General features: G+C 39.2%; 1 protein-coding gene across 1 annotated transcript in view; it reads right to left on the bottom strand.

The window, feature by feature from the left end:
* UPF1 (UPF1 RNA helicase and ATPase) overlaps nt 1-21,964 on the bottom strand; it is a 526,107-nt gene extending 504,143 nt beyond the window's left edge. Inside the window, 5 exon segments of the mRNA XM_053700065.1 lie at nt 8,435-8,615; nt 9,475-9,642; nt 10,899-10,988; nt 12,675-12,817; nt 21,621-21,964. Of these exon segments, the coding sequence (XP_053556040.1) occupies nt 8,435-8,615; nt 9,475-9,642; nt 10,899-10,988; nt 12,675-12,817; nt 21,621-21,791 (753 nt within the window). The 5' untranslated portion in view covers nt 21,792-21,964.
* Nucleotides 21,965-22,766: the final 802 nt, after the last annotated feature.

Below are 22,766 nucleotides of genomic sequence, written 5' to 3' on the forward strand. Positions count from 1 at the left end.
TGTGCCTTTAAGAGAAACAAATTTTGTCAGAATTTGAAAAACAGTGAAAAAAACATAATTTATGCTTACCTGATAAATTCCTTTCTTCTGTTGTGTGATCAGTCCACGGGTCATCATTACTTCTGGGATATAACTCCTCCCCAACAGGAAATGCAAGAGGATTCACCCAGCAGAGCTGATATAGCTCCTCCCCTCTACGTCAGTCCCAGTCATTCGACCAAGAATCAACGAGAAAGGAGTAACCAAGGGTGAAGTGGTGACTGGAGTATAATTTAAAAGATATTTACCTGCCTTAAAAACAGGGCGGGCCGTGGACTGATCACACAACAGAAGAAAGGAATTTATCAGGTAAGCATAAATTATGTTTTCTTCTGTTATGTGTGATCAGTCCACGGGTCATCATTACTTCTGGGATACCAATACCAAAGCAAAAGTACACGGATGACGGGAGGGATAGGCAGGCTCATTATACAGAAGGAACCACTGCCTGAAGAACCTTTCTCCCAAAAATAGCCTCCGAAGAAGCAAAAGTGTCAAATTTGTAAAATTTGGAAAAAGTATGAAGCGAAGACCAAGTTGCAGCCTTGCAAATCTGTTCAACAGAGGCCTCATTCTTAAAGGCCCAAGTGGAAGCCACAGCTCTAGTGGAGTGAGCTGTAATTCTTTCAGGAGGCTGCTGTCCAGCAGTCTCATAGGCTAAACGTATTATGCTACGAAGCCAAAAAGAGAGAGAAGTAGCAGAAGCTTTTTGACCTCTCCTCTGTCCAGAATAAATGACAAACAGGGAAGAAGTTTGGCGAAAATCTTTAGTTGCCTGCAAGTAGAACTTGAGGGCACGAACTACATCCAGATTGTGTAGAAGACGTTCCTTCTTTGAAGAAGGATTTGGACACAAGGATGGAACAACAATCTCTTGATTGATATTCCTGTCAGTGACTACCTTAGGTAAGAACCCAGGTTTAGTACGCAGAACTACCTTGTCTGAGTGAAAAATCAGATAAGGAGAATCACAATGTAATGCTGATAACTCACAGACTCTTCGAGCCGAGGAGATAGCCATTAAAAACAGAACTTTCCAAGATAACAATTTTATATCAACGGAATGAAGGGGTTCAAACGGAACACCCTGTAAAACGTTAAGAACTAAGTTTAAACTCCATGGCGGAGCAACGGTTTTAAACACAGGCTTGATCCTAGCTAAAGCCTGACAAAAGGCCTGGACGTCTGGATTTTCTGACAGACGCCTGTGTAACAAAATGGACAGAGCTGAAATCTGTCCCTTTAATGAACTGGCTGATAAACCCTTTTCTAAACCTTCTTGTAGAAAGGACAATATCCTAGGGATCCTAACCTTACTCCAGGAGTAACGTTTGGATTCACACCAGTATAGGTATTTGCGCCATATTTTATGGTAAATCTTTCTGGTAACAGGCTTCCTAGCCTGTATCAGGGTATCAATAACCGACTCAGAAAAACCACGTTTTGATAAAATCAAGCGTTCAATTTCCAAGCAGTCAGTTTCAGAGAAGTTAGATTTTGATGTTTGAATGGACCCTGTATCAGAAGGTCCTGTCTTAGGGGTAGAGACCAAGGCGGACAGGATGACATGTCCACTAGATCTGCATACCAAGTCCTGCGTGGCCATGCAGGCGCTATTAGAATCACAGATGCTCTCTCCTGTTTGATTTTGGCAATCAATCGAGGAAGCAGCGGGAAGGGTGGAAACACATAAGCCATCCCGAAGTTCCAAGGTGCTGTCAAAGCATCTATCAGAACCGCTCCCGGATCCCTGGATCTGGACCCGTAGTGAGGAAGTTTGGCGTTCTGGCGAGACGCCATGAGATCTATCTCTGGTTTGCCCCAACGTCGAAGTATTTGGGCAAAGACCTCCGGATGAAGTTCCCACTCTCCCGGATGAAAAGTCTGGCGACTCAAGAAATCCGCCTCCCAGTTCTCCACTCCCGGGATGTGGATTGCTGACAGGTGGCAAGAGTGAGACTCTGCCCAGCGAATTATCTTTGATACTTCCATCATTGCTAGGGAGCTCCTTGTCCCTCCCTGATGGTTGATGTAAGCTACAGTCGTGATATTGTCCGACTGAAACCTGACGAACCCCCGAGTTGTTAATTGGGGCCAAGCCAGAAGGGCATTGAGAACTGCTCTCAATTCCAGAATGTTTATTGGAAGGAGACTCTCCTCCTGATTCCATAATCCCTGAGCCTTCAGAGAATTCCAGACAGCGCCCCAACCTAGTAGGCTGGCGTCTGTTGTTACGATTGTCCAGTCTGGCCTGCTGAATGGCATCCCCCTGGACAGGTGTGGCCGATAAAGCCACCATAGAAGAGAATTTCTGGTCTCTTGATTCAGATTCAGAGTAGGGGACAAATCTGAGTAATCCCCATTCCACTGACTTAGCATGCACAATTGCAGCGGTCTGAGGTGTAGGCGTGCAAAAGGTACTATGTCCATTGCCGCTACCATTAAGCCGATCACCTCCATGCATTGAGCTACTGACGGGTGTTGAATGGAATGAAGGACACGGCATGCATCTTGAAGCTTTGTTAACCTGTCTTCTGTCAGGTAAATCTTCATTTCTACAGAATCTATAAGAGTCCCCAAGAATGGAACTCTTGTGAGAGGAAAAAGAGAACTCTTCTTTTCGTTCACTTTCCATCCGTGCGACCTTAGAAATGCCAGAACTAACTCTGTATGAGACTTGGCAGTTTGAAAGCTTGAAGCTTGTATTAGAATGTCGTCTAGGTACGGAGCTACCGAAATCCCTCGCGGTCTTAGTACCGCCAGAAGGGCACCCAGAACCTTTGTGAAGATTCTTGGGGCCGTAGCCAATCCGAATGGAAGAGCTACGAACTGGTAGTGCCTGTCTAGGAAGGCAAACCTTAGATACCGGTGATGATCTTTGTGAATCGGTATGTGAAGGTAAGCATCTTTTAAATCCACTGTGGTCATGTACTGACCCTTTTGGATCATGGGTAAGATTGTCCGAATAGTTTCCATTTTGAACGATGGAACTCTTAGGAATTTGTTTAGAATCTTTAAATCTAAGATTGGCCTGAAAGTTCCCTCTTTTTTGGGAACCACAAACAGGTTTGAGTAGAACCCTTGTCCTTGTTCCGACTGCGGAACCGGATGGATCACTCCCATTAATAACAGATCTTGTACACAGCGTAGAAACGCTTCTCTCTTTATCTGGTTTGTTGACAACCTTGACAGATGAAATCTCCCTCTTGGGGGAGATAATTTGAAGTCTAGAAGGTATCCCTGAGATATGATCTCTAGCGCCCAGGGATCCTGAACATCTCTTGCCCAGGCCTGGGCGAAGAGAGAAAGTCTGCCCCCCACTAGATCCGGTCCCGGATCGGGGGCTCTCGGTTCATGCTGTCTTTGGGGCAGCAGTAGGTTTCCTGGCCTGTTTGCCCTTGTTCCAGGACTGGTTAGGTTTCCAGCCTTGCCTGTAACGAGCAACAGCTCCTTCCTGTTTTGGTGCAGTGGAGGTTGATGCTGCTCCTGTTTTGAAATTCCGAAAGGGACGAAAATTAGACTGTCTAGCCTTAGCTTTGGCTTTGTCTTGAGGTAGGGCGTGGCCCTTACCTCCTGTAATGTCAGCGATAATTTCTTTCAAACCGGGCCCAAATAAAGACTGCCCCTTGAAAGGTATATTAAGTAATTTGGACTTAGAAGTAACATCAGCTGACCAGGATTTTAGCCACAGTGCCCTACGTGCCTGTATGGCGAATCCTGAGTTCTTAGCCGTAAGTTTGGTTAAATGTACTACGGCCTCCGAAATGAATGAATTAGCTAGTTTAAGGACTCTAAGCCTGTCCATAATGTCGTCTAGCGTAGATGAACTAAGGTTCTCTTCCAGAGACTCAATCCAAAATGCTGCCGCAGCCGTAATCGGCGCGATACATGCAAGGGGTTGCAATATAAAACCTTGTTGAACAAACATTTTCTTAAGGTAACCCTCTAATTTTTTATCCATTGGATCTGAAAAAGCACAGCTATCCTCCACCGGGATAGTGGTACGCTTAGCTAAAGTAGAAACTGCTCCCTCCACCTTAGGGACCGTTTGCCATAAGTCCCGAGTGGTGGCGTCTATTGGAAACATTTTTCTAAATATTGGAGGGGGTGAGAACGGCACACCGGGTCTATCCCACTCCTTAGTAACAATTTCAGTTAATCTCTTAGGTATAGGAAAAACGTCAGTACTCGCCGGTACCGCAAAGTATTTATCCAACCTACACAGTTTCTCTGGTATTGCAACGGTGTTACAATCATTGAGAGCTGCTAAGACCTCCCCTAGTAATACACGGAGGTTCTCCAATTTAAATTTAAAATTTGAAATATCTGAATCCAATCTGTTTGGATCAGAACCGTCACCCACAGAATGAAGCTCTCCGTCCTCATGCTCTGCAAGCTGTGACGCAGTATCAGACATGGCCCTAGTATTGTCAGCGCACTCTGTTCTCACCCCAGAGTGATCGCGCTTGCCTCTTAGTTCTGGTAATTTAGACAAAACTTCAGTCATAACAGTAGCCATATCATGTAATGTTATCTGTAATGGCCGCCCAGATGTACTAGGCGCCATAATATCACGCACCTCCCGGGCGGGAGATGCAGGTACTGCCGCGTGAGGCGAGTTAGTCGGCATAACTCTCCCCTCGCAGTTTGGTGAAATTTGTTCACATTGTACAGATTGACTTTTATTTAAAGTAGCATCAATACAGTTAGTACATAAATTTCTATTGGGCTCCACCTTGGCATTGGAACAAATGACACAGATATCTTCCTCTGAGTCAGACATGTTTAACACACTAGCAATAACTTGCAACCTGGTTATAATCTTTTTTAGCAAAAACGTACTGTGCCTCAAAGAGGTACTAAACGATTAAATGACAGTTGAGATAATGAACTGAAAAACAGTTATAGCATCAACTTTAAAACAACACAACTTTTAGCAAAGGTTTTGTTTCCCATTAGTAAAATAACAATAATTAAATTTGAAATAAAAATTACAGAGCAACGTTTTTATTCACAGTCAATATAAAATTCTCACAGCTCTGCTGAGAGAATATACCTCCCTTCAAAGAAGTTTGAAGACCCCTTAGATCTGTCAGAGATGAACCGGATCATGCAGGAAATATAAGAGTAGCTGACTGGAAATTTTTGATGCGTAGCAAAGAGCGCCAAAAACGGCCCCTCCCTCTCACACACAGCAGTGAAGAGAAACGAAACTGTCACAATTAAAGCAAACAACTGCCAAGTGGAAAATAATGCCCAAATATTTATTCACTCAGTACCTCAGCAATGTAAACGATTCTACATTCCAGCAAAAACGTTTAACATGACAAATACTTATTAAAAGGATTAGTGACCTTTAACAGAGTAGTTCCGGTGAAATACCATCCCCAGAATACTGAAGTGTATACATACATGTCATTATAACGGTATGGCAGGATTTTTTCATCAATTCCATTCAGAAAATAAAAACTGCTACATACCTCAATGCAGATTCATCTGCCCGCTGTCCCCTGATCTGAAGCTTTTACCTCCCTCAGATGGCCGAGAACAGCAATATGATCTTAACTACTCCGGTTAAAATCATAGTAAAAAACTCTGGTAGATTCTTCTTCAAACTCTGCCAGAGAAGTAATAACACGCTCCGGTGCTATTGTAAAATAACAAACTTTTGATTGAAGTCATAAAAACTAAGTATAATCACCATAGTCCTCTCACACATCCTATCTAGTTGTTGGGTGCAAGAGAATGACTGGGACTGACGTAGAGGGGAGGAGCTATATCAGCTCTGCTGGGTGAATCCTCTTGCATTTCCTGTTGGGGAGGAGTTATATCCCAGAAGTAATGATGACCCGTGGACTGATCACACATAACAGAAGAAATGCAGTAAATCAAACGAAAATTTTTACAGTGTGTATAATAGGCTAACTGAGCATTGCACCCACTTGCAAATGGATGATTAACCCCTTAGTTCAAAAAACGGATCAAAAAAACAAAATAGACGTTTAACAGTCACAACCAACTGCCACAGCAAGCTGTGGCCCTACCTTCCCCAATAAACAACTTTGGAAAGCATTTGGGCCCTTTAGAGATGTCCTATAGCATTCAGAGGGCCTTTGAGGGAAGCTGGATGTCACAGTTTGTAATTTTAACTGCACCAACTGTAACTTTTATACTACAACAGTGGAAATTTATTCTAGTCAAAATTTAAGCCAGCCATGTGGAAAAAACTAGGCCCCAATAAAGTTTTATCACCAAAGCATATATAAAAACGATTAAACATGCCAGCAAACGTTTTATATTGTAAATATCATAAGGGTATTACCCCTGGGAGTAAGCATGATACCAGTCGTTATTAAATCACTGTATTCAGGCTTAACTTACATTAATCTGGTATCAGCAACATTTTCTAGTGTTTTCCATCTCTAGAAAAAATTATAACTGCACATACCTGATAGAAGAATAAACTGCACGCCATTCTCTCACTGAAGTTACCTCATCTGTGTAATCCCCTCAGACATATGAGAATAGCAATGGATCTTAGTTACAACCTGCTAAGATCATAGAAACCTCAGGCAGATTCTTCTTCTATTTACTGCCTGAGATAAAATAGCACAACTCCGGTACTATTTAAAAATAACAAACTTTTGATTGAAGAAAATAAACTAGCTATATTTAACCACTCTCTCCTACAACGTCCTAGCTTGTTGAGAGTTGCAAGAGAATGACTGGCTATGACAGTTAGGGGAGGAGCTATATTACAGCTCTGCTGTGGGTGTCCTCTTGCAACTTCCTGTTGGGAATGAGAATATCCCACAAGTAATGGATGATCCGTGGACTGGATACACCTTACAAGAGAAAGTGGGTCCCTGCACAGAGTCCGTAACAGCAAAGAAGCAGCACTTCAGAAACAAGATTTGGGAACCCAGCGCTGGAACAAGTTTATCCCCGCGCCCCCAGAAACCTCCCTCTGCCTTAAATATATAAGATGCCCCATAGTGCTGCCAGATATAACAGTCAATAGTGCTCAGGCAAAAGTGAGATGAATATTCAAAGGGCATGAGAATAAGGAGAAATTCCCACTAAAGAATGCAATTGCTGCTCTGACTACTAGGCAGAAATTAGCACCAACTAAATTAAAACATAAACTTTTAATAATGGCTTAAAGTGGGTGAAAATCTTAAAAAAAACAAGGAGTAGTTGTGTAATAATAACCCTTATTGTAAGTAATCCAATAGGCCTTTGAGGTAAGATAGCCTCTAATTATATAAGGGTTGAGACCAAAGTGGCGGTTTGTATCTAGGTAATAATAACAGTGCCAATTGGCTGAGTTATAGATCCTGACAATTTCTACAGTAATAGGATGGATAAATTAATAACAGATACTTGTGCTTAATTTATACTATCTTGTACATATCACAGAATTGTCGTGATCATGCGGGGTTTCAACTAATCCTTATATTGAGTGGGTCTATGAGTGTATATTTGAAACTATATTACAAATCGATCCATATCAGTATGAGGTAGACTGGAAATTCTGAAGACATAAATAGACAAACAAAAGCTTTTTATGTCTACATAATAATTTCCAGTCTACCTCATACTAATATGGATCGATTTGTAATATAGTTTCAAATATACACTCAATTTAAGGATTAGTTGAAACCCTGCATGATCACATGACAATTCTGTGATATGAACAAGATAGTATAAATAAAGCACAAGTATCTGTTATTAATTTATCCATCCTATTACGGTAGAAATTGTCAGGATCTATAACTCAGTCAATTGGCACTGTTATTACCTAGATACCAACCGCCACTTTGTTCTAAACCCTTATATAATTAGAGGCTCTTACCTCAAAGGCCTATTGGATTACTTACAATAAGGGTTATTATTACACAACTACTCCTTCCTTGTTTTTAAGATTTTCACCCACTTTAAGCCATTATTAAAAGTTATGTTTTAATTTAGTTGGTGCTAATTTCTGCCTAGTAGTCAGAGCAGTGAGTGCAGCAATCACATTCTTTAGTGGGAATTTCTCCTTATTCTCACGCCCTTTGAATATTAGTCAATGCTGTGCAAAGCACCCCTTTCTTAGTCCTAATATTATAGATTTTAATAATTTTAAGAGAGTTTGCCCCTTAGTGGTGCCATTGCTTAAAATTTCAATCAAACTAAAAGGTGAGATGAAGCAGTGCTCGTTAACAATGTCAACCACATATACTGGAAGTCATGTAGACCGAGATGATAAAAATTAATAGATACATCAGTGGAAATGAAAATAAATCTTGTAACAAATGTACATAGCCGACGATGGCATTCCAGTTATACAATGTACTAAGAGCAGACTAAGACATACAGTCAATGGCACAGCACTACAGAAAAAGCAATTTACCTTCCATAGCTCCTCAAGCTTGTTGATTTGCTGGGCTGTAATCTGCCGGGCCCTCAGTTGTTCTTGTTCTGATGGAATCTTAACCAACCACGAAAGGAAGCAGCGATCCTGAATTAGAGGCTGCCACTGGGAGCTGTCCCAATTGATATCTTTCAAGCTGCTCTGACTGGCGCATGGTTGCCTATAAAACAAAGCTGGACAGTTATAAAACTAGCAGGGCAAGTGCATCAACGTAAAAAATGACTATTAGCAAGGTTGCAAAAGCCCTTAAAAATACACTGTACAGTTATACTTTATTATACAAACAAAAGATACATCTCTAGAATAACAGAGGCAGACCTTTTTCACTTTTTGCATGTTATTTTAAAATGAAATTCTATTTTAAATTAGGCAGTTACACTAAAGCACCAGCTTGATTGCAATGTGTTGATTAACTGGAGAATAAAGCAATTTTTAAAGTTTTCCAATATATTGCAGTAGTTGAAAATGGCATTGGCTGTCGGGGGGGAAAAAAATTGTTTGCTCTTGGTCTAACATCACATAATTATAAGGTAAAAATGTAGTAATAAAAACAGTGTATTGCTCATATTCAGGAGTCAATGGGTGGGTTTGTAAAAATCCCTGAGAGCTAGTCATCAATGCACTGCTGATTTGCAGCGCTGCTCTGTATTTGACTATTCTCATCAAGCAGAACTTTGTTTTGGTTGCACTGTGTTAAGGAAAACGTACACAGTGAAGCCAGAGAAAAGCGCCGATTGAAGAGAATAGTGACGAAGAGCAGAGCTGCAAATCCTAAGTGCCAACAGTTCCTGCATGTGCCCAGATCTTTCTGCAGACATGCTGCATTTTGTATGAGAACGTCTCTGATCACAGCATGTTATGCTTTGGGGAGATCAAAGATAATAGTGTACTTTTTTGTGGTATGCTAGGTGACAAAAGATGCAACTCATTTGCTAGAAGCTTTCAGATATTAGCTAGCTACACAACATGCTATTTCTGTTCTGATGCTGATATCTGAAGACAATCCCCGTTTTACCCACCTGCATAACAGCACAACCACTGAGTCAGCTTTAGCTGGAATAAACCCTAGGAGAAAGACATTACGGCACCCACAGTTGTAGCATTCCAAAACAGTCTCTCCCAGAGGTCCATCTTTATGGAGAGTCACCTCTTTGCATTTGGCTCTGACAAGATGATTGACAATGTGGCTAGAAGAAAAACATTGATAAAATAAACTTAGGTGCTAAATCCCATAATTAAAAACCAACATGATCATTTCAATTATAAATAGTTTTCTGTGTTGCCCATGAAAAGCAGGATAACAATAAAACAAGGATTTAGAAAGGACAGTAAAAAATGTAGTAGTAAGTGACGGAGGAATATATCACAAAAAGGTATGGCAAATTTGAGACATGAACTCTATAAATGAAAAAAAGGTTGAATGCCGCAACAGCTGGATGCCCAGTGGGGCAAACGATTGGATGAAGCTGGATTTGTCATTGCTCAGCTAAAGCAAGTATGAGATGCGGGAGGAGGAACGTTGCAACGTTTACCATCTTTAAATGGTAAATATTTTACAAAGGAAGCGTCTTTAAAGTGAATGTCTATTTTGATGCTAAAGTGCCCGGTTTTTAAAAATTTTATTAAAGACAGGGGCACTTTAATTCGTCAAAATTTACATTTCACTCTTTTTCTCAACAAAACACTTTCCTTTTAATCTTCACAGCAGCTCCAGCTTCCTCCGCCCGTCACAAAGCCTCTTTCGTGGGTCTAAAATGAGGAATCTGGCTTCCTCCAATCACAGCATTGAATCACATACTGATTCCCCCGGGGGGGGGAAGAAATGAAGCCGCGATTGGAGGAAGACCTATCCATTTCTGACGTCAGAAATGGCTTGCAACAACCGGAGGAGGCTGGAGCTGCTGTGAAGATTAAAAGGTAAGTTTTTTTTTCTCAACAGGAGTGAAATGTAAATTGATGAATTAAAGTGCCCCCGTTTTTAATCAAATTTTTAAAAAAGGTGCACTTTAGCATCAAAATTGACATTCACTTTAAAAATTAATTAAAGTGCCCCTGTTTTCATAAATAATTTTACATACTGTGTATTGAAATACTAAAGTTTACAATCACTTTAAGGCATTTAAACCAGAACGGCAGCAATTGTGACAAGCTATTCACTTATCTGGGCAATAATAAGGCATCTTATCAATAGACAACCGTTCATATTAGGCATGTGCAAAAAGTTGGTGTGTTACAAAGGAACACCAAAGCTATCCTTGCTTTCCTGCATTTGATTAGTTCCAACAAGATATTTTACAACAGAAGTAGAACTTAATATATATCTTTGAAAAATAAAAAAGTACCTTTTTTTCACATCTAGTTCCTAATGTATACACAAACAACTTTTCTACTTTTAAGGATAAGGGTCACTGTTTTCTAAGCAATATCCTTTTGTTTGACATACCTGCCAGAAGTGTTTCCGCGGCCATTGCAGAACCATTTCTTGCTGGTGTTGCAGTAGACGACACAAGCAGGGTCATGGATCCCACAGTAGCTAAAAAAAAAGAAAGTTCTCATGCTAGTTTCAAGAAAGTGACTGGACACCATACACCCAAAAACATCAACAAAATTCCAGTGGCTGCCAAAGGTTAAAAGCAACTACTCAAAACTGTTTCAGGAGATGTGGAACAGTTTTGAGGCTAGTTATTCCAATATAACCAACACAAAAAAATAAATAAATCAGGACTTGATGATAAAAAGCACACTTGCCAAACGTTTCATTTTACAACACTCAGTAAATATTTATAACTAAAAAGAACAATTTAGGACAAATTGTCTAAAAGTTACTTTCCATTGTTGCATCAAAAATTAATGTATATCATATAAAAATATCAGAAGAATTTTCTGTTTTGTGCCTTGGCTTGTTTATTTAGCAGGGAGGCTGGCTGAATGGCAAATTCTATCTTTTCAATCAGGTAAAAGGACATCACAATTCATAAAATACTACTTATGACTACTTTGTGTAAACATTAAAGGCACAGAGTACTGTGATTTTTCTCCCTCCCCTTTAAGGTGTTGCCAGTGATTCATTTTATCTGCTGGAGTGTGTTCAATTGTTTTAAAATTGCTCCTTTACCTTTAGTTTGTCGTTTGACATAGATTTTTCCCTGTTTTGAATATTTCAATACATAAGTACTGGTTATAGAAAAGCTATGTAGACAGTTTAGCTGAAATTACACTCCCAGTGGGGAGAGGAACAGAAATGAAATAATAAAATGTTAGTTTTTATTGTATTGGTCTCACTGTGTATTGAGATAAGAATTTTGAGTAAATACGAGATACGATAATGAGGTCTGTTCTCCTTGGAGGATCAGACCATTTGATAAGGTTGTGGTTTTAATTAGCGACACAGCTATTTTATAAACTAAAATATACCTAAATGAGCAATTTCCCATACATTTTAAATTCTGCAGCTGTTATAACACATAAAGGAGAAGGCGATTATAGTACACTGTCACATTATCCCTTTAAAAGTACATAAAAACCCCAAAATTCTTTCCTGATTCAGGTAGAACATACAATTTTAAAAAAACTTTAATTTACTTCTATTTTCAAATTCTTTGTTTTCTTGTTATCCTTTGTTGAAAAGCAAGGATGTAAGCTTAGGAGTGTGTACTTGTTTGCAGCACTATATAGCAGCAGTTTTGCAACAATGTTATACATTAGCAGGAGCACTAGATGGCAGCATTCCTGTCATGTATTGCTTCAACCAAGTGCACGCTACCTACCTAGATATCTCTTCAACAAAGAACAACATGAGAATGAAGCAAATAGAAGTTAATTGGAAACTTATTTTTAAATTGCATCCTCTTATAAATCATGAAATAACATTTTTGGATTTCATGTCCCTTCAAGATGTATTCCGCATGTCAGAGAACATAGTTTTACTTTTGATGCAACGTGTTAGTCTCCATGATTGGTTTAAGTCGCAGCTCGCCATTTAATAGGGAGAGGATTGCAAACACTATGATACCCTTAGGAGACCCAAGCGGTTTCTCACAGTGTATGTCTTGTGAAGCTCACAAATCCCGTTACCATCTAAACAAATGTAGTTTTCTATTTAACAAACATTAAAACCTGAAAAAGTTATTGTAAAAATGAAACCTTCATGTAGAAAACCATGATTTAAATCTTAGTGAATATGGATTTAAATCAAATTCACCCAAATATAAATTCTCACCTGCATGCATGTACTGGAAGATCTTTAGTATAATAGGTATCTTCTTCATCTTCTTCAAAGTTCAGCTCGCCCAACAACTGGCTAGTTTTGCCAACAGCATCATCTACAGTGCCATTCTGTAAGATTCCCTCAGGGCTATTAACCTTGAATGAAAGAAAAAAAAATCTGAAATTGCAAAGAAAGTTTACTCTCTAGACATTTTTTCCTCAAAAAGGTAGGTAGCTTTAATTTTAAATAAACTAAATTTCAGTTACTTATTTCTTTAATATTTAAATTAAAAAAAGCCATCTGCTTATTATTCTCAGGCTAAATCTTTGCTTTGAAGGTTTTTTTCAGCTAGCATTGGTGTTTAATAGGATTTAAAAAAATGTTGTCTGCATATAACTGTTTAACCCTTACAAAGGGGGTTGAACATAAAGTCAGCTCTAGAGAAGCAATCCATTACTGGGAGCGAGAACACACATAGTGTGTGCCAAAGACAAGAGGAGTGTACCTACCAATCAGCAGTTAACTCCCAGTAGTGCATTGCTGCTCCTGAGCCTACCTAGGTATGCCTTTCAATAAAGAATACCAAAAGAACAAAGTAAATTTGATAACTGAAGTAAATTAAAAACTCTTAAAATTGTATGCTCTTAACCATAAAAGTTTAATTTTGACTCACGACCATGAACATTTTGGTCACATTTTTATGAAGGTATGGGCAGACCACCCAGAGAGGGAATGTGTCTGCCCATTATTGCCACTAATAAAACTGTCTTTCTGCTGATATTTAAGATTGCACATGAGCTTGTACAATGACACAAAGCAGGGGATGTCAATCGCCCCAGAGTGACTAGCCCTGGGTAATACAAGGGGCACAAAACACCTTGTAACTAGATTTTTTTATTGTCTTGCTATAGAACATACCAGTCAAGTCTTAACATTTTAAAAACAAATTAACTTAGTGATGGTAAACTTAAAATGGACTATTAAATACATTAGAATTGATTAATCTCAAACTAGTAGTAATTAAAATGCATATATGTATTAACTGTGAATTCTTGCACATGCTCAGGAGCTGGTGCCTTAAAGGGACAGTCTAGGCCAAAATAAACTTTCATGATTCAGATAGAGCATGTAATTTTAAACAATTTTCCAATTTACTTTTATCACCAATTTTGCTTTGTTCTCTTGGTATTCTTAGTTGAAAGCTTAACCTAGGAGGTTCATATTCTAATTTCTTAGACCTTGAAGCCCACCTCTTTCAGATTGCATTTTAACAGTTTTTCACCACTAGAGGGTGTTAGTTCACGTATTCCATATAGATAACACTGTGCTTGTGCACGAGAATTTATCTGGGAGCAGGCACTGATTGGCTAGACTGCAAGACTGTCAAAAGAACTGAAAAAGGGGCAGTTTGCAGAGGCTTATATACAAGATAATCACAGAGGTTAAAAGTATATTATTATAAATGTGTTAGTTATGCAAAACTGGGAAATGGGTAATAAAGGGATTATCTATCTTTTAAAACAATAAAAATTCTGGTGTAGACTGTCCCTTTAAAGCATATAAAAAGGATTGTGCACATTTTCATAATGGAAGTGAATTGGAAAGTGGTTTACAATTGTGCAACTGTGTGCTCTGAATCATGAACGTTTAAACAAATAAAAAATGTGGTTTAATACACCATAGAATGTACTTATACTGGGACATTATATAGAAATAAAGTTCACCATCACTTAACCCCTTAACGACATGCGTCGTACAGGGTACGTCGCACAAAACCTGGTCTTTAAAGACCAGCGACGTACCCTGTACGACGTTGGGGTTGAAAGCGGCTGGAAGCGATCCTGATCGCTTCCAGCCGCTTTCCGGTTATTGCAGTGATGCCTCGATATCGAGGCATCACTGCAATAACATTTTACCCCATCCGATGCAGAGAGAGCCACTCTGTGGCCCTCTCTGCACCGGACATCGATGGCCCGCAATCGTTGGTGGGTGGGAGCCGACGTGGGAGGCGGGTGGGCGGCCATCGGTGCATTACGTAATGCAGCGGTGGGTGGGATCGTGGGCGGGCTCGCTGGGGGCGCGCACAGGCGCGTGCACGGGGGAGGCGGGCAGGCGCGTGCACGGGGAGGGAGCGGGTGGGAACCATTACACTATGGAACAGATTTTCTATATTTAGAGGGAGAGAGGGGGGTATAAAAACATTTTTTATATATATATATATATATATATATATATATATATATATATATATATATATATATATATATATATATATATATATATATATATATATAATCTAAGAGATCTGGGAGGGGGTTTGGGGGGGGGGAAGCTACACTACAGAAAAGTGGGGGGAAAAATAAAAAAAAATATATTTTTTTTGTAAACTGGGTACTGGCAGACAGCTGCCAGTACCCAAGATGGCTCCCAATAATGTAGAGGGGGAGGGTTAGAGAGCTGTTTGGGGGGGGGATCAGGGAGGTTTGGGGCTAAGGGGGATGCTACACAGCAGCATATGTAAATATGCTAAAAAAAAAAAAAGATACCTTTTATTTTAGTACTGGCAGACTTTCTGCCAGTACTTAAGATGGCGGGGACAATTGTGGGGTGGGGGAGGGAAGAGAGCTGTTTGGGAGGGATCAGGGGGTCTGCTGTGTTAGATGGGAGGCTGATCTCTACACTGAAGCTAACATTAACCCTGCAAGTTCCCTACAAGATCCCTAATTAACCCCTTCACTGCTAGACATAATACACGTGTGATGTGCAGCGGCATTTAGCAGCCTTCTAATTACCAAAAAGCATCGCCAAAACCATATATGTCTGCTATTTCTGAACAAAGGGGATCCCAGAGAAGCATTTACAACCATTTGTGCCATAATTGCACAAGCTGTTTGTAAATAATTTCAGTGAGAAACCTAAAATTGCGAAAAAATTTACGTTTTTTAAAATTTGATCGCATTTGGCGGTGAAATGGTGGCATTAAATATACCAAAATGGGCCTAGATCAATACTTTGGGTTGTCTACTACACTAAAGCTAAAATTAACTCTACAAGCTCCCTACATGCTCCCTAATTAACCCCTTCACTGCTGGGCATAAAACACGTGTGGTGCGCAGTGGCATTTAGCAGCCTTCTAATTACCAAAAAGCAACACCAAAGCCATATAAGTCTGCTATTTCTGAACAAAGGGGATCCCAGAGAAGCATTTACAACCATTTATGCCATAATTGCACAAGTTGTTTGTAAATAATTTCTGTGAGAAACCTAAAGTTTGTGAAAAAATTTGTGAAAAATTGAACAATTTTTTTTATTTGATCGCATTTGGCGGTGAAATGGTGGCATAAAATATACCAAAATGGGCCTAGATCAATACTTTGGGATGTCTTCTAAAAAAAAATATATACATGTTAAGGGATATTCAGGTATTCCTGACAGATATCAGGGTTCCAATGTAACTAGCACTCATTGTGAAAAAAAAGTGGTTTTGAAATAGCAAAGTGCTACTTGTATTTATTGCCCTATAACTTGCAAAAAAAGCAAAGAACATGTTAACATTGGGTATTTCTAAACTCAGGACAAAATTTTGAAACTATTTACCATGGTTGTTTTTTGGTGGTTGTAGATGTGTAACAGATTTTGGGGGTCAAAGTTAGAAAAAGTGTGTTTTTTTTCCATTTTTTCCTCATATTTTATAATTTTTTTAATAATAAATTATAAGATATGATGAAAATAATGGTATCTTTAGAAAGTCCATTTAGTGGCGAGAAAAACGGTATATAATATGTGTGGGTACAGTAAATGAGTAAGAGGAAAATTACAGCTAAACACAAACAACGCAGAAATGTAAAAATAGCCCTGGTCTTTAAGGGAAAGAAATTGAAAAATGGCCTTGGTCCTTAAGGGGTTAATCATCTTGTATTCAGTACTAAATACAACCTCATATATATTACACACACACACAATGTTGTCGGAGCTAGAGTCTAATATTCCAGTCAAAGTAAGGGTGTAAAGCACTAAACATGGTTAGTACAGATGGAACTAACCAGCTGCTATGCTAGTACAAAGCGCAGAATCAGCAAAGGCAGTAAGTACCCCTACACCTTCTAAAGCTGAAACGCCATAACTGAAAAGAAATGCAATTTGACACCAGGACCTACTTATTAGGCCCCACATCACCCAATTTTTGATGAGCAATATAACTATAAAAATACTATTTCACCGGAAGGCTCAGATGTGTAATATTAGAACATTATTACAGGGCTTGACATAAATGTATACCAAAAAGAACACTGAGGAACCACCTACACTTTGTAAGGAGCATTACACAAAATGCAAGTAAATTAATAAGAGCCAGGCCACATTTCTAGTTTCCATGGAATCTATCATTGTTTACACCCTGCTTTACACACAGACACACTTATAGAATGTGTTTTCATTTTCTATTCGGCCAACTACATAGTTTTGAAGACACACATCCACTAAAGGGGACATACTATGCAAGATTTTTTTTTTATTTTTTTTTTTTTTATAGATAATGTATATTACAGAGTAACAGTTAATTATAGTAGCATGAAGAGGGTTTAGAAAGAGATGTTTAATGTTAATGTGAAACAAACAGGAAGTGCAATATTGTGTTAAACTGAGCCTGGGGACTGTACATCTCATTGGCTGATGGGCACAACTAAAAAAAAAAAAAAAAAAAAAAAAAAAAAAAAAAAAACAGAATTATTCAGCAAAGGAACATTATTTTTTTTTAAATAAATTTTTTAACACAACACTTATTTTAGATGGTGCAGAGAGAGAGAAAAAAAAAAAGGGGGGGGGGGATCATTTTATAACAAGACGCCATACTTATTTTGATACATTTTAGTGTCCATAAAGTAATAGGTGCCACCATGTTGTATCCAAAGTTTTCCTAGGTTTAAAAGCCTTTTATCTTAAGATCTCTGCTAAAGCCAATAAGAGACGTATAAAAATGAGTTAGAGGGAGCTAACAATGGCTGTGTAGAATATGGAAAGGTTATGTTTGTAAACCCTGAACAAAAAAAAAGGCGCTGCATAACATAATCTTGTAACTAAAAAGACAGATGTGTCAACACACAATTCTTATAACACAAGACACGCAGGCTGGCGTTCAGTTCCCAGCTGATTGTGCTTCACACTCTCTCTGTCCAGGTGGACCGACTTCTGGAGAAAAAGGACGATACACGCCTCTGCAGAGTAATGTGACAATAGAGATTGTTTTAAGACTAGGTCAGTGGTTGACAAATATGTTCAAAAATTAGGAGCCAGAAAGAATATTCAGGAGCCAGGCAGTTGGATTTGTATATAGATATATGGATAATAACCCAAAAAGTTAGGAGCCAGGGGTAAACTTCTAGGAGCCAGTGGCTCCCAGGCTCCTGGTTTTGTCGAGTCCTGGACTAGGTCATTTTAATTTACTTGTTAGGGCTATATAAATAATAGAATGAATAAAAACCTAAAGCATTAATAATAGGGATGATAATGATGAGTCTTGTTCCAGGGCACCCTGGCCTGTAAAAGAGAGTCTTGAGTTTAAAGTAAATTAAATTCACTGCTAGATGTTTTCTGGACAAATAAGAGCAAATAAATAATGGAAGTCTATTATACACCATTGTAATGTATTAGCCATGTATAAACATGCATACAGGGCATATGAATAGACCGGTCCGGTCGCCAATGTAAAGTAAAAATTCTTGCGGCCAAATAAAATTTTCAATTTAGCAGCCTGGCTGGCGATCTCACCATGGCAGCTTTGCACTATTTTTCTGGGGGCATAATATTGTGTCCCAGCAGCTGTACTTTTTTTTTTCCAGCTTAATACTGCAGCTGCACTATTTTTGGCAGCTCCTTAATACTAGCTTGTGGTCCGGTGTTAGTGATGTCACAGCAGGGCGCACTATATATTTTTAGGCACTTATTTGGGAGCATTAATGCAACAAGCTTGTGTTCTGGATCAGATTTTACTGATGTCACAGCAACCAATTTCCTTAACGGAAAACGCTTTATGTTTTGTGGGACACAATACTACCTTGTTAGCGCTGTCGCAGGTGATGCACAATTTTGTAAGGAGCACAATACCCGCAGAATTAAGGAAAGGTTCCAATCCCTTTTTATCATCTTGAAAATTATGAGGAACAAGCAGAAGAGTTTGAGGTGTCAAGACTTGGTGGGGTTCCTGATTGTGTTTAACTTCCCAGAGCACTCTGACATCTGTAAACAGTTTCAACAATGCTTCATGTGCATAGATCAGGTACTTCTGTATTGAGTTCAATACAAATGACAGGCTCAGTTACTAATTTTATTTTCAATATTTGCTTCAAATGTATCAATACGAGTTCACTAAAGTCTAATTTTGCACTATTCCGTAGTTCAATGATTGTATAATTGGACCAATGTCAGGAATGTATACAAAAAATAAAGAATACAAGTTTGTGAGATTATAACAAGGTGTACTTTGTCCTTTTTAATGTACACACATGCAGATGCGCACGGGCAAGTACATTTTCTTGCAGGCTGGAGATTTATTTCAGTTACACTCCCGGTGGGCGAGTTAATTTTTTGGGTAATCATAGGCCCTGTGCATATACATAAGTTAAGCAATTGTGAGTAAAGTGTTTAAAAATCCAAACACCCTGAGTTTGATTCCTTGATAAAGCTGTAAATTCAAGTAGATCTGCTGCAAATTAACTGAAATTTTGATTTGACCAGATATATACAGATTTAAAGGGACAGTCAACATCAAAATTGTTATTGTTTAAAAAGATAATAAACGCCTTTACTACCCATTCTCCAGCTTTGCGCAACCAAACATTGTTATATTAATATACTTTATAACATTTAAACCTCCAAATTTCTGCCCGTTTCTAAGCCACTAAAGACTGCCTCTTATCACATGCTTTTTTATTAGCTTTTCACAACAGGGGAATGCTAGGTTATGTGAGCCATATAGATAACATTGTGCTCACACCCATGGGTTGTGGCAGACACTGCACTAATTGGATAAAATGCAAGTCAATAGATAATAAAAGTCATGTGATCAGGGGGCTGTCAGAAGAGACTTAGATACAAGGTAATCACAGAGGTAAAAAGTGCATTAATATAACCATGTTGGCATGCAAAACTGGGGAATGGGTAATAAAAAGGTATTATCTATCTTTTTAAATAACATTTTTTGAGTTGACTGTCCCTCTAAAAGACTATTAAGATACCAAAATCTTATGAACAGATGCTAACAATTCTTTATTTGGCTGTTCTAAAATGTTGCAGTTTTGAAATATTTGCACACATCAGATCCGAAGAAATAATTTTCTTATTGGCTAATTAGGGCAACTACCACAGACTTACTGGTGGAAAGAGACACCTCCAAAAGAAAACATTTTAACACACAACTAGAGACATTTTAACCCTTTGAGTGCTAATGACTGCTCTGAGCCGTCACAGAGTTTCCCACTCTGGTCTTAATGACGACTCAGAGCCGTCACTAGCACTCTCCCACCTTGAGGGAGATCTGGGGGCTCCCACCCACTCCTACCCTGGCGATCGTGCCTGTAGTGACAGGCATCGTCGGGACATCCCGTTTTGCGTGGTGACATCACGCGCAATAACGTGGTGACATCACTGTGCAACTTTATTGTTAAGTTTAGGAGCAGGGGGCATGCTGCTTAGAAGCCTGTATCTCAGGCATCTAAGCAGATACAGACCCCCAAGACCCACCATTGGAAAGGTAATTTAAGTATTGGGGGGTCTGAAATAATTTAAAAAAAACATTAAAAAAATCTTAGCACCCAGGTGGGAAAGTGCATAGCACTCAAAGGGTTAAAATACTCTCTAAAGGGACAAGCATTTTTTAAAGCATTTAATGTACATAAGGTAGTTTAAACCTTATACATTTTTCAGCTTGAGAATTCTGTTTCCAGTCATTCCTGTTAAGACATCCCTCCGTGAACAATATATTTATTGCTGGTTTCTACATTTTAATCATCTTTAAATTAACCTTGTCCTTGCAAACAGTATGTTTAATAACTTTTTTTCACATGCACAAGAGAAAAAAAATTGTTTAACGTCACTTTAAAAGGGATATTCCAGTCAAAATTGAAATGCATTTCGGTATTGAAAAGAAGCAATACACTTTTATTAGCAAAAAAATATAGCTGTTTTCAGATTTAAAGGTACAGTAAACGCCAGAATTATTATTGTTTAAAAAGATAGATAATCCCTTTAATACCCATTCCCCATAACCAACACTGTTATATTAATATACTTTTTACCTCTGTGATTAACTTGTATCTAAGCATCTTCTGACAGCCCCCTGATCACATGACTTTTTATTTATTATCTATTGACTTGCATTTTAGCCAATTAGTGCGGTTTCTGCCACATGAACTAGCTCTCCCCTGTTGTGAACAGCAAATAAAAAAGCATGTGATAAGAGGCAGCCTTCAAGGGCTTATACATTAGCATATGAGCCTTCTTAGGTTTAGCTTTCAACTAAGAACACCAAGAGAACAAAGCAAAATTGGTGATAAACGTAAACTGGAAAATTGTTTAAAATGACATGCCTTATCTGAAACATGAAGGGATTTTTTACTTAACTGTCCCTTTAAATACGCTCTGAGCACGAGCATTTTAAATGCATCACTTGCACAGAATACCCAAGGTGCTTGTATCATTTACTTAAAGACAAATCATTACCCGGAATTGACCCACATACTTCACATCTAACAAGGCCAGCACAAGCTATCCACGAATTCCGTGTGCTTTGACTCATTGAGAGCCATAATTGGAATCAGGACATAAACAAGGTGCTGACATGTCAATAGCTTGGACTAAAACAGACACAGTGACAGCCAGCAATGGCACTATTACACGAGGTCCCAAAGGCCGCATCGTTCTCCCTCCCTTAGCATCCCCGGAAGTCCCCAGCCTCGGGCCTACCTGTCCATCCAGTTGACTCTGCGTCTGTCCCTGAGTCTGTGTCTGGCTTGGTAACGTGAAGTCGGTAAACTCAAACTCCGAGCCTTGAGTGTCTGCCCCCAGCAACTCGGCCTCCTCTGTGTCCAGGAAGGTGAGCGTCTGCGAGCTGGGCCCGTACGCCTCCACACTCATTGTGTTACCGTGTAGATAATCTGCTAGAAAACGTGCTGCTTTTTCTCTCGCCGACCGCAGAATAACGGTACCAAATCCCACACAAGCTGCAATAACCGAATTTCAGGGGGAAAGCTAACCGCCTTACCGCGAGCACCTACCACCGCAGATGACGTAATACGCAGCCAAGTCGAAGCGTGTGCGACTGCGCCGTATCGTGACGTTATCACGCCAATGTCGTAGAAGTCTTACTTGTTGCTAAGGGACAACGAAGCTTATGTGTAATTGTGTATAATGATTGAAGGATACGGTGTGTCAGTAATACGGTGGATTCGAGTTAAATCTTTGACTTCCCGAGATGGTATTAACTGCTGCCATATATAATTTTCTGTCAGTAAAGAAGTTACAGAACAGTCGTAAAGTGAGCAGCGAAAGTAGGAAGGGCACGGGGCGTGGTGTCTCTGACACGGACTGAGGCGGGTAGCAGGTTAAGGTGTTGGGAGCCAAGAAGGACTGTAAAGTTACCATGAGAAGACTGTATCTGTCAAATGGACAATTCATTTGTACAATAAAAAGTGTCTTTTTTAGCTAGTTTTGTAATTGGGTCACATCTAGTGTGTTACATAAGCAGATGGTAAACGTTCTGGTCGTGTAACGGAATGGTATACAACTGATACTACAGTAGTGTGAACTAAGTTTTGTAGGTGCTCATCACATAGTGCAGGAGCCCGCAACCTATGATACCGGTAATAATGCACTGATGGGTAAAATTGCTTTGGTGTCGTTTTGATAATCTTTATTTTTATAAGTTACGCACTCAGCATATAGGCCCAGGGCAGTCTCTCCACTGATGGGACAAGAAACACATTTTTATTCATTCATGATTCAGATAGAGCATACAACTTTAAATTTCCAATTTAGTTCTAGTATCAAATTTGCTTCATTCATTTGCTATCCTTTGTTAGGAGCAGCAATACACTACTGGGAGCTAGCTGA

This window comes from Bombina bombina, chromosome 2 (assembly GCF_027579735.1).
Source record: "Bombina bombina isolate aBomBom1 chromosome 2, aBomBom1.pri, whole genome shotgun sequence".
Lineage (NCBI taxonomy): Eukaryota > Metazoa > Chordata > Amphibia > Anura > Bombinatoridae > Bombina > Bombina bombina.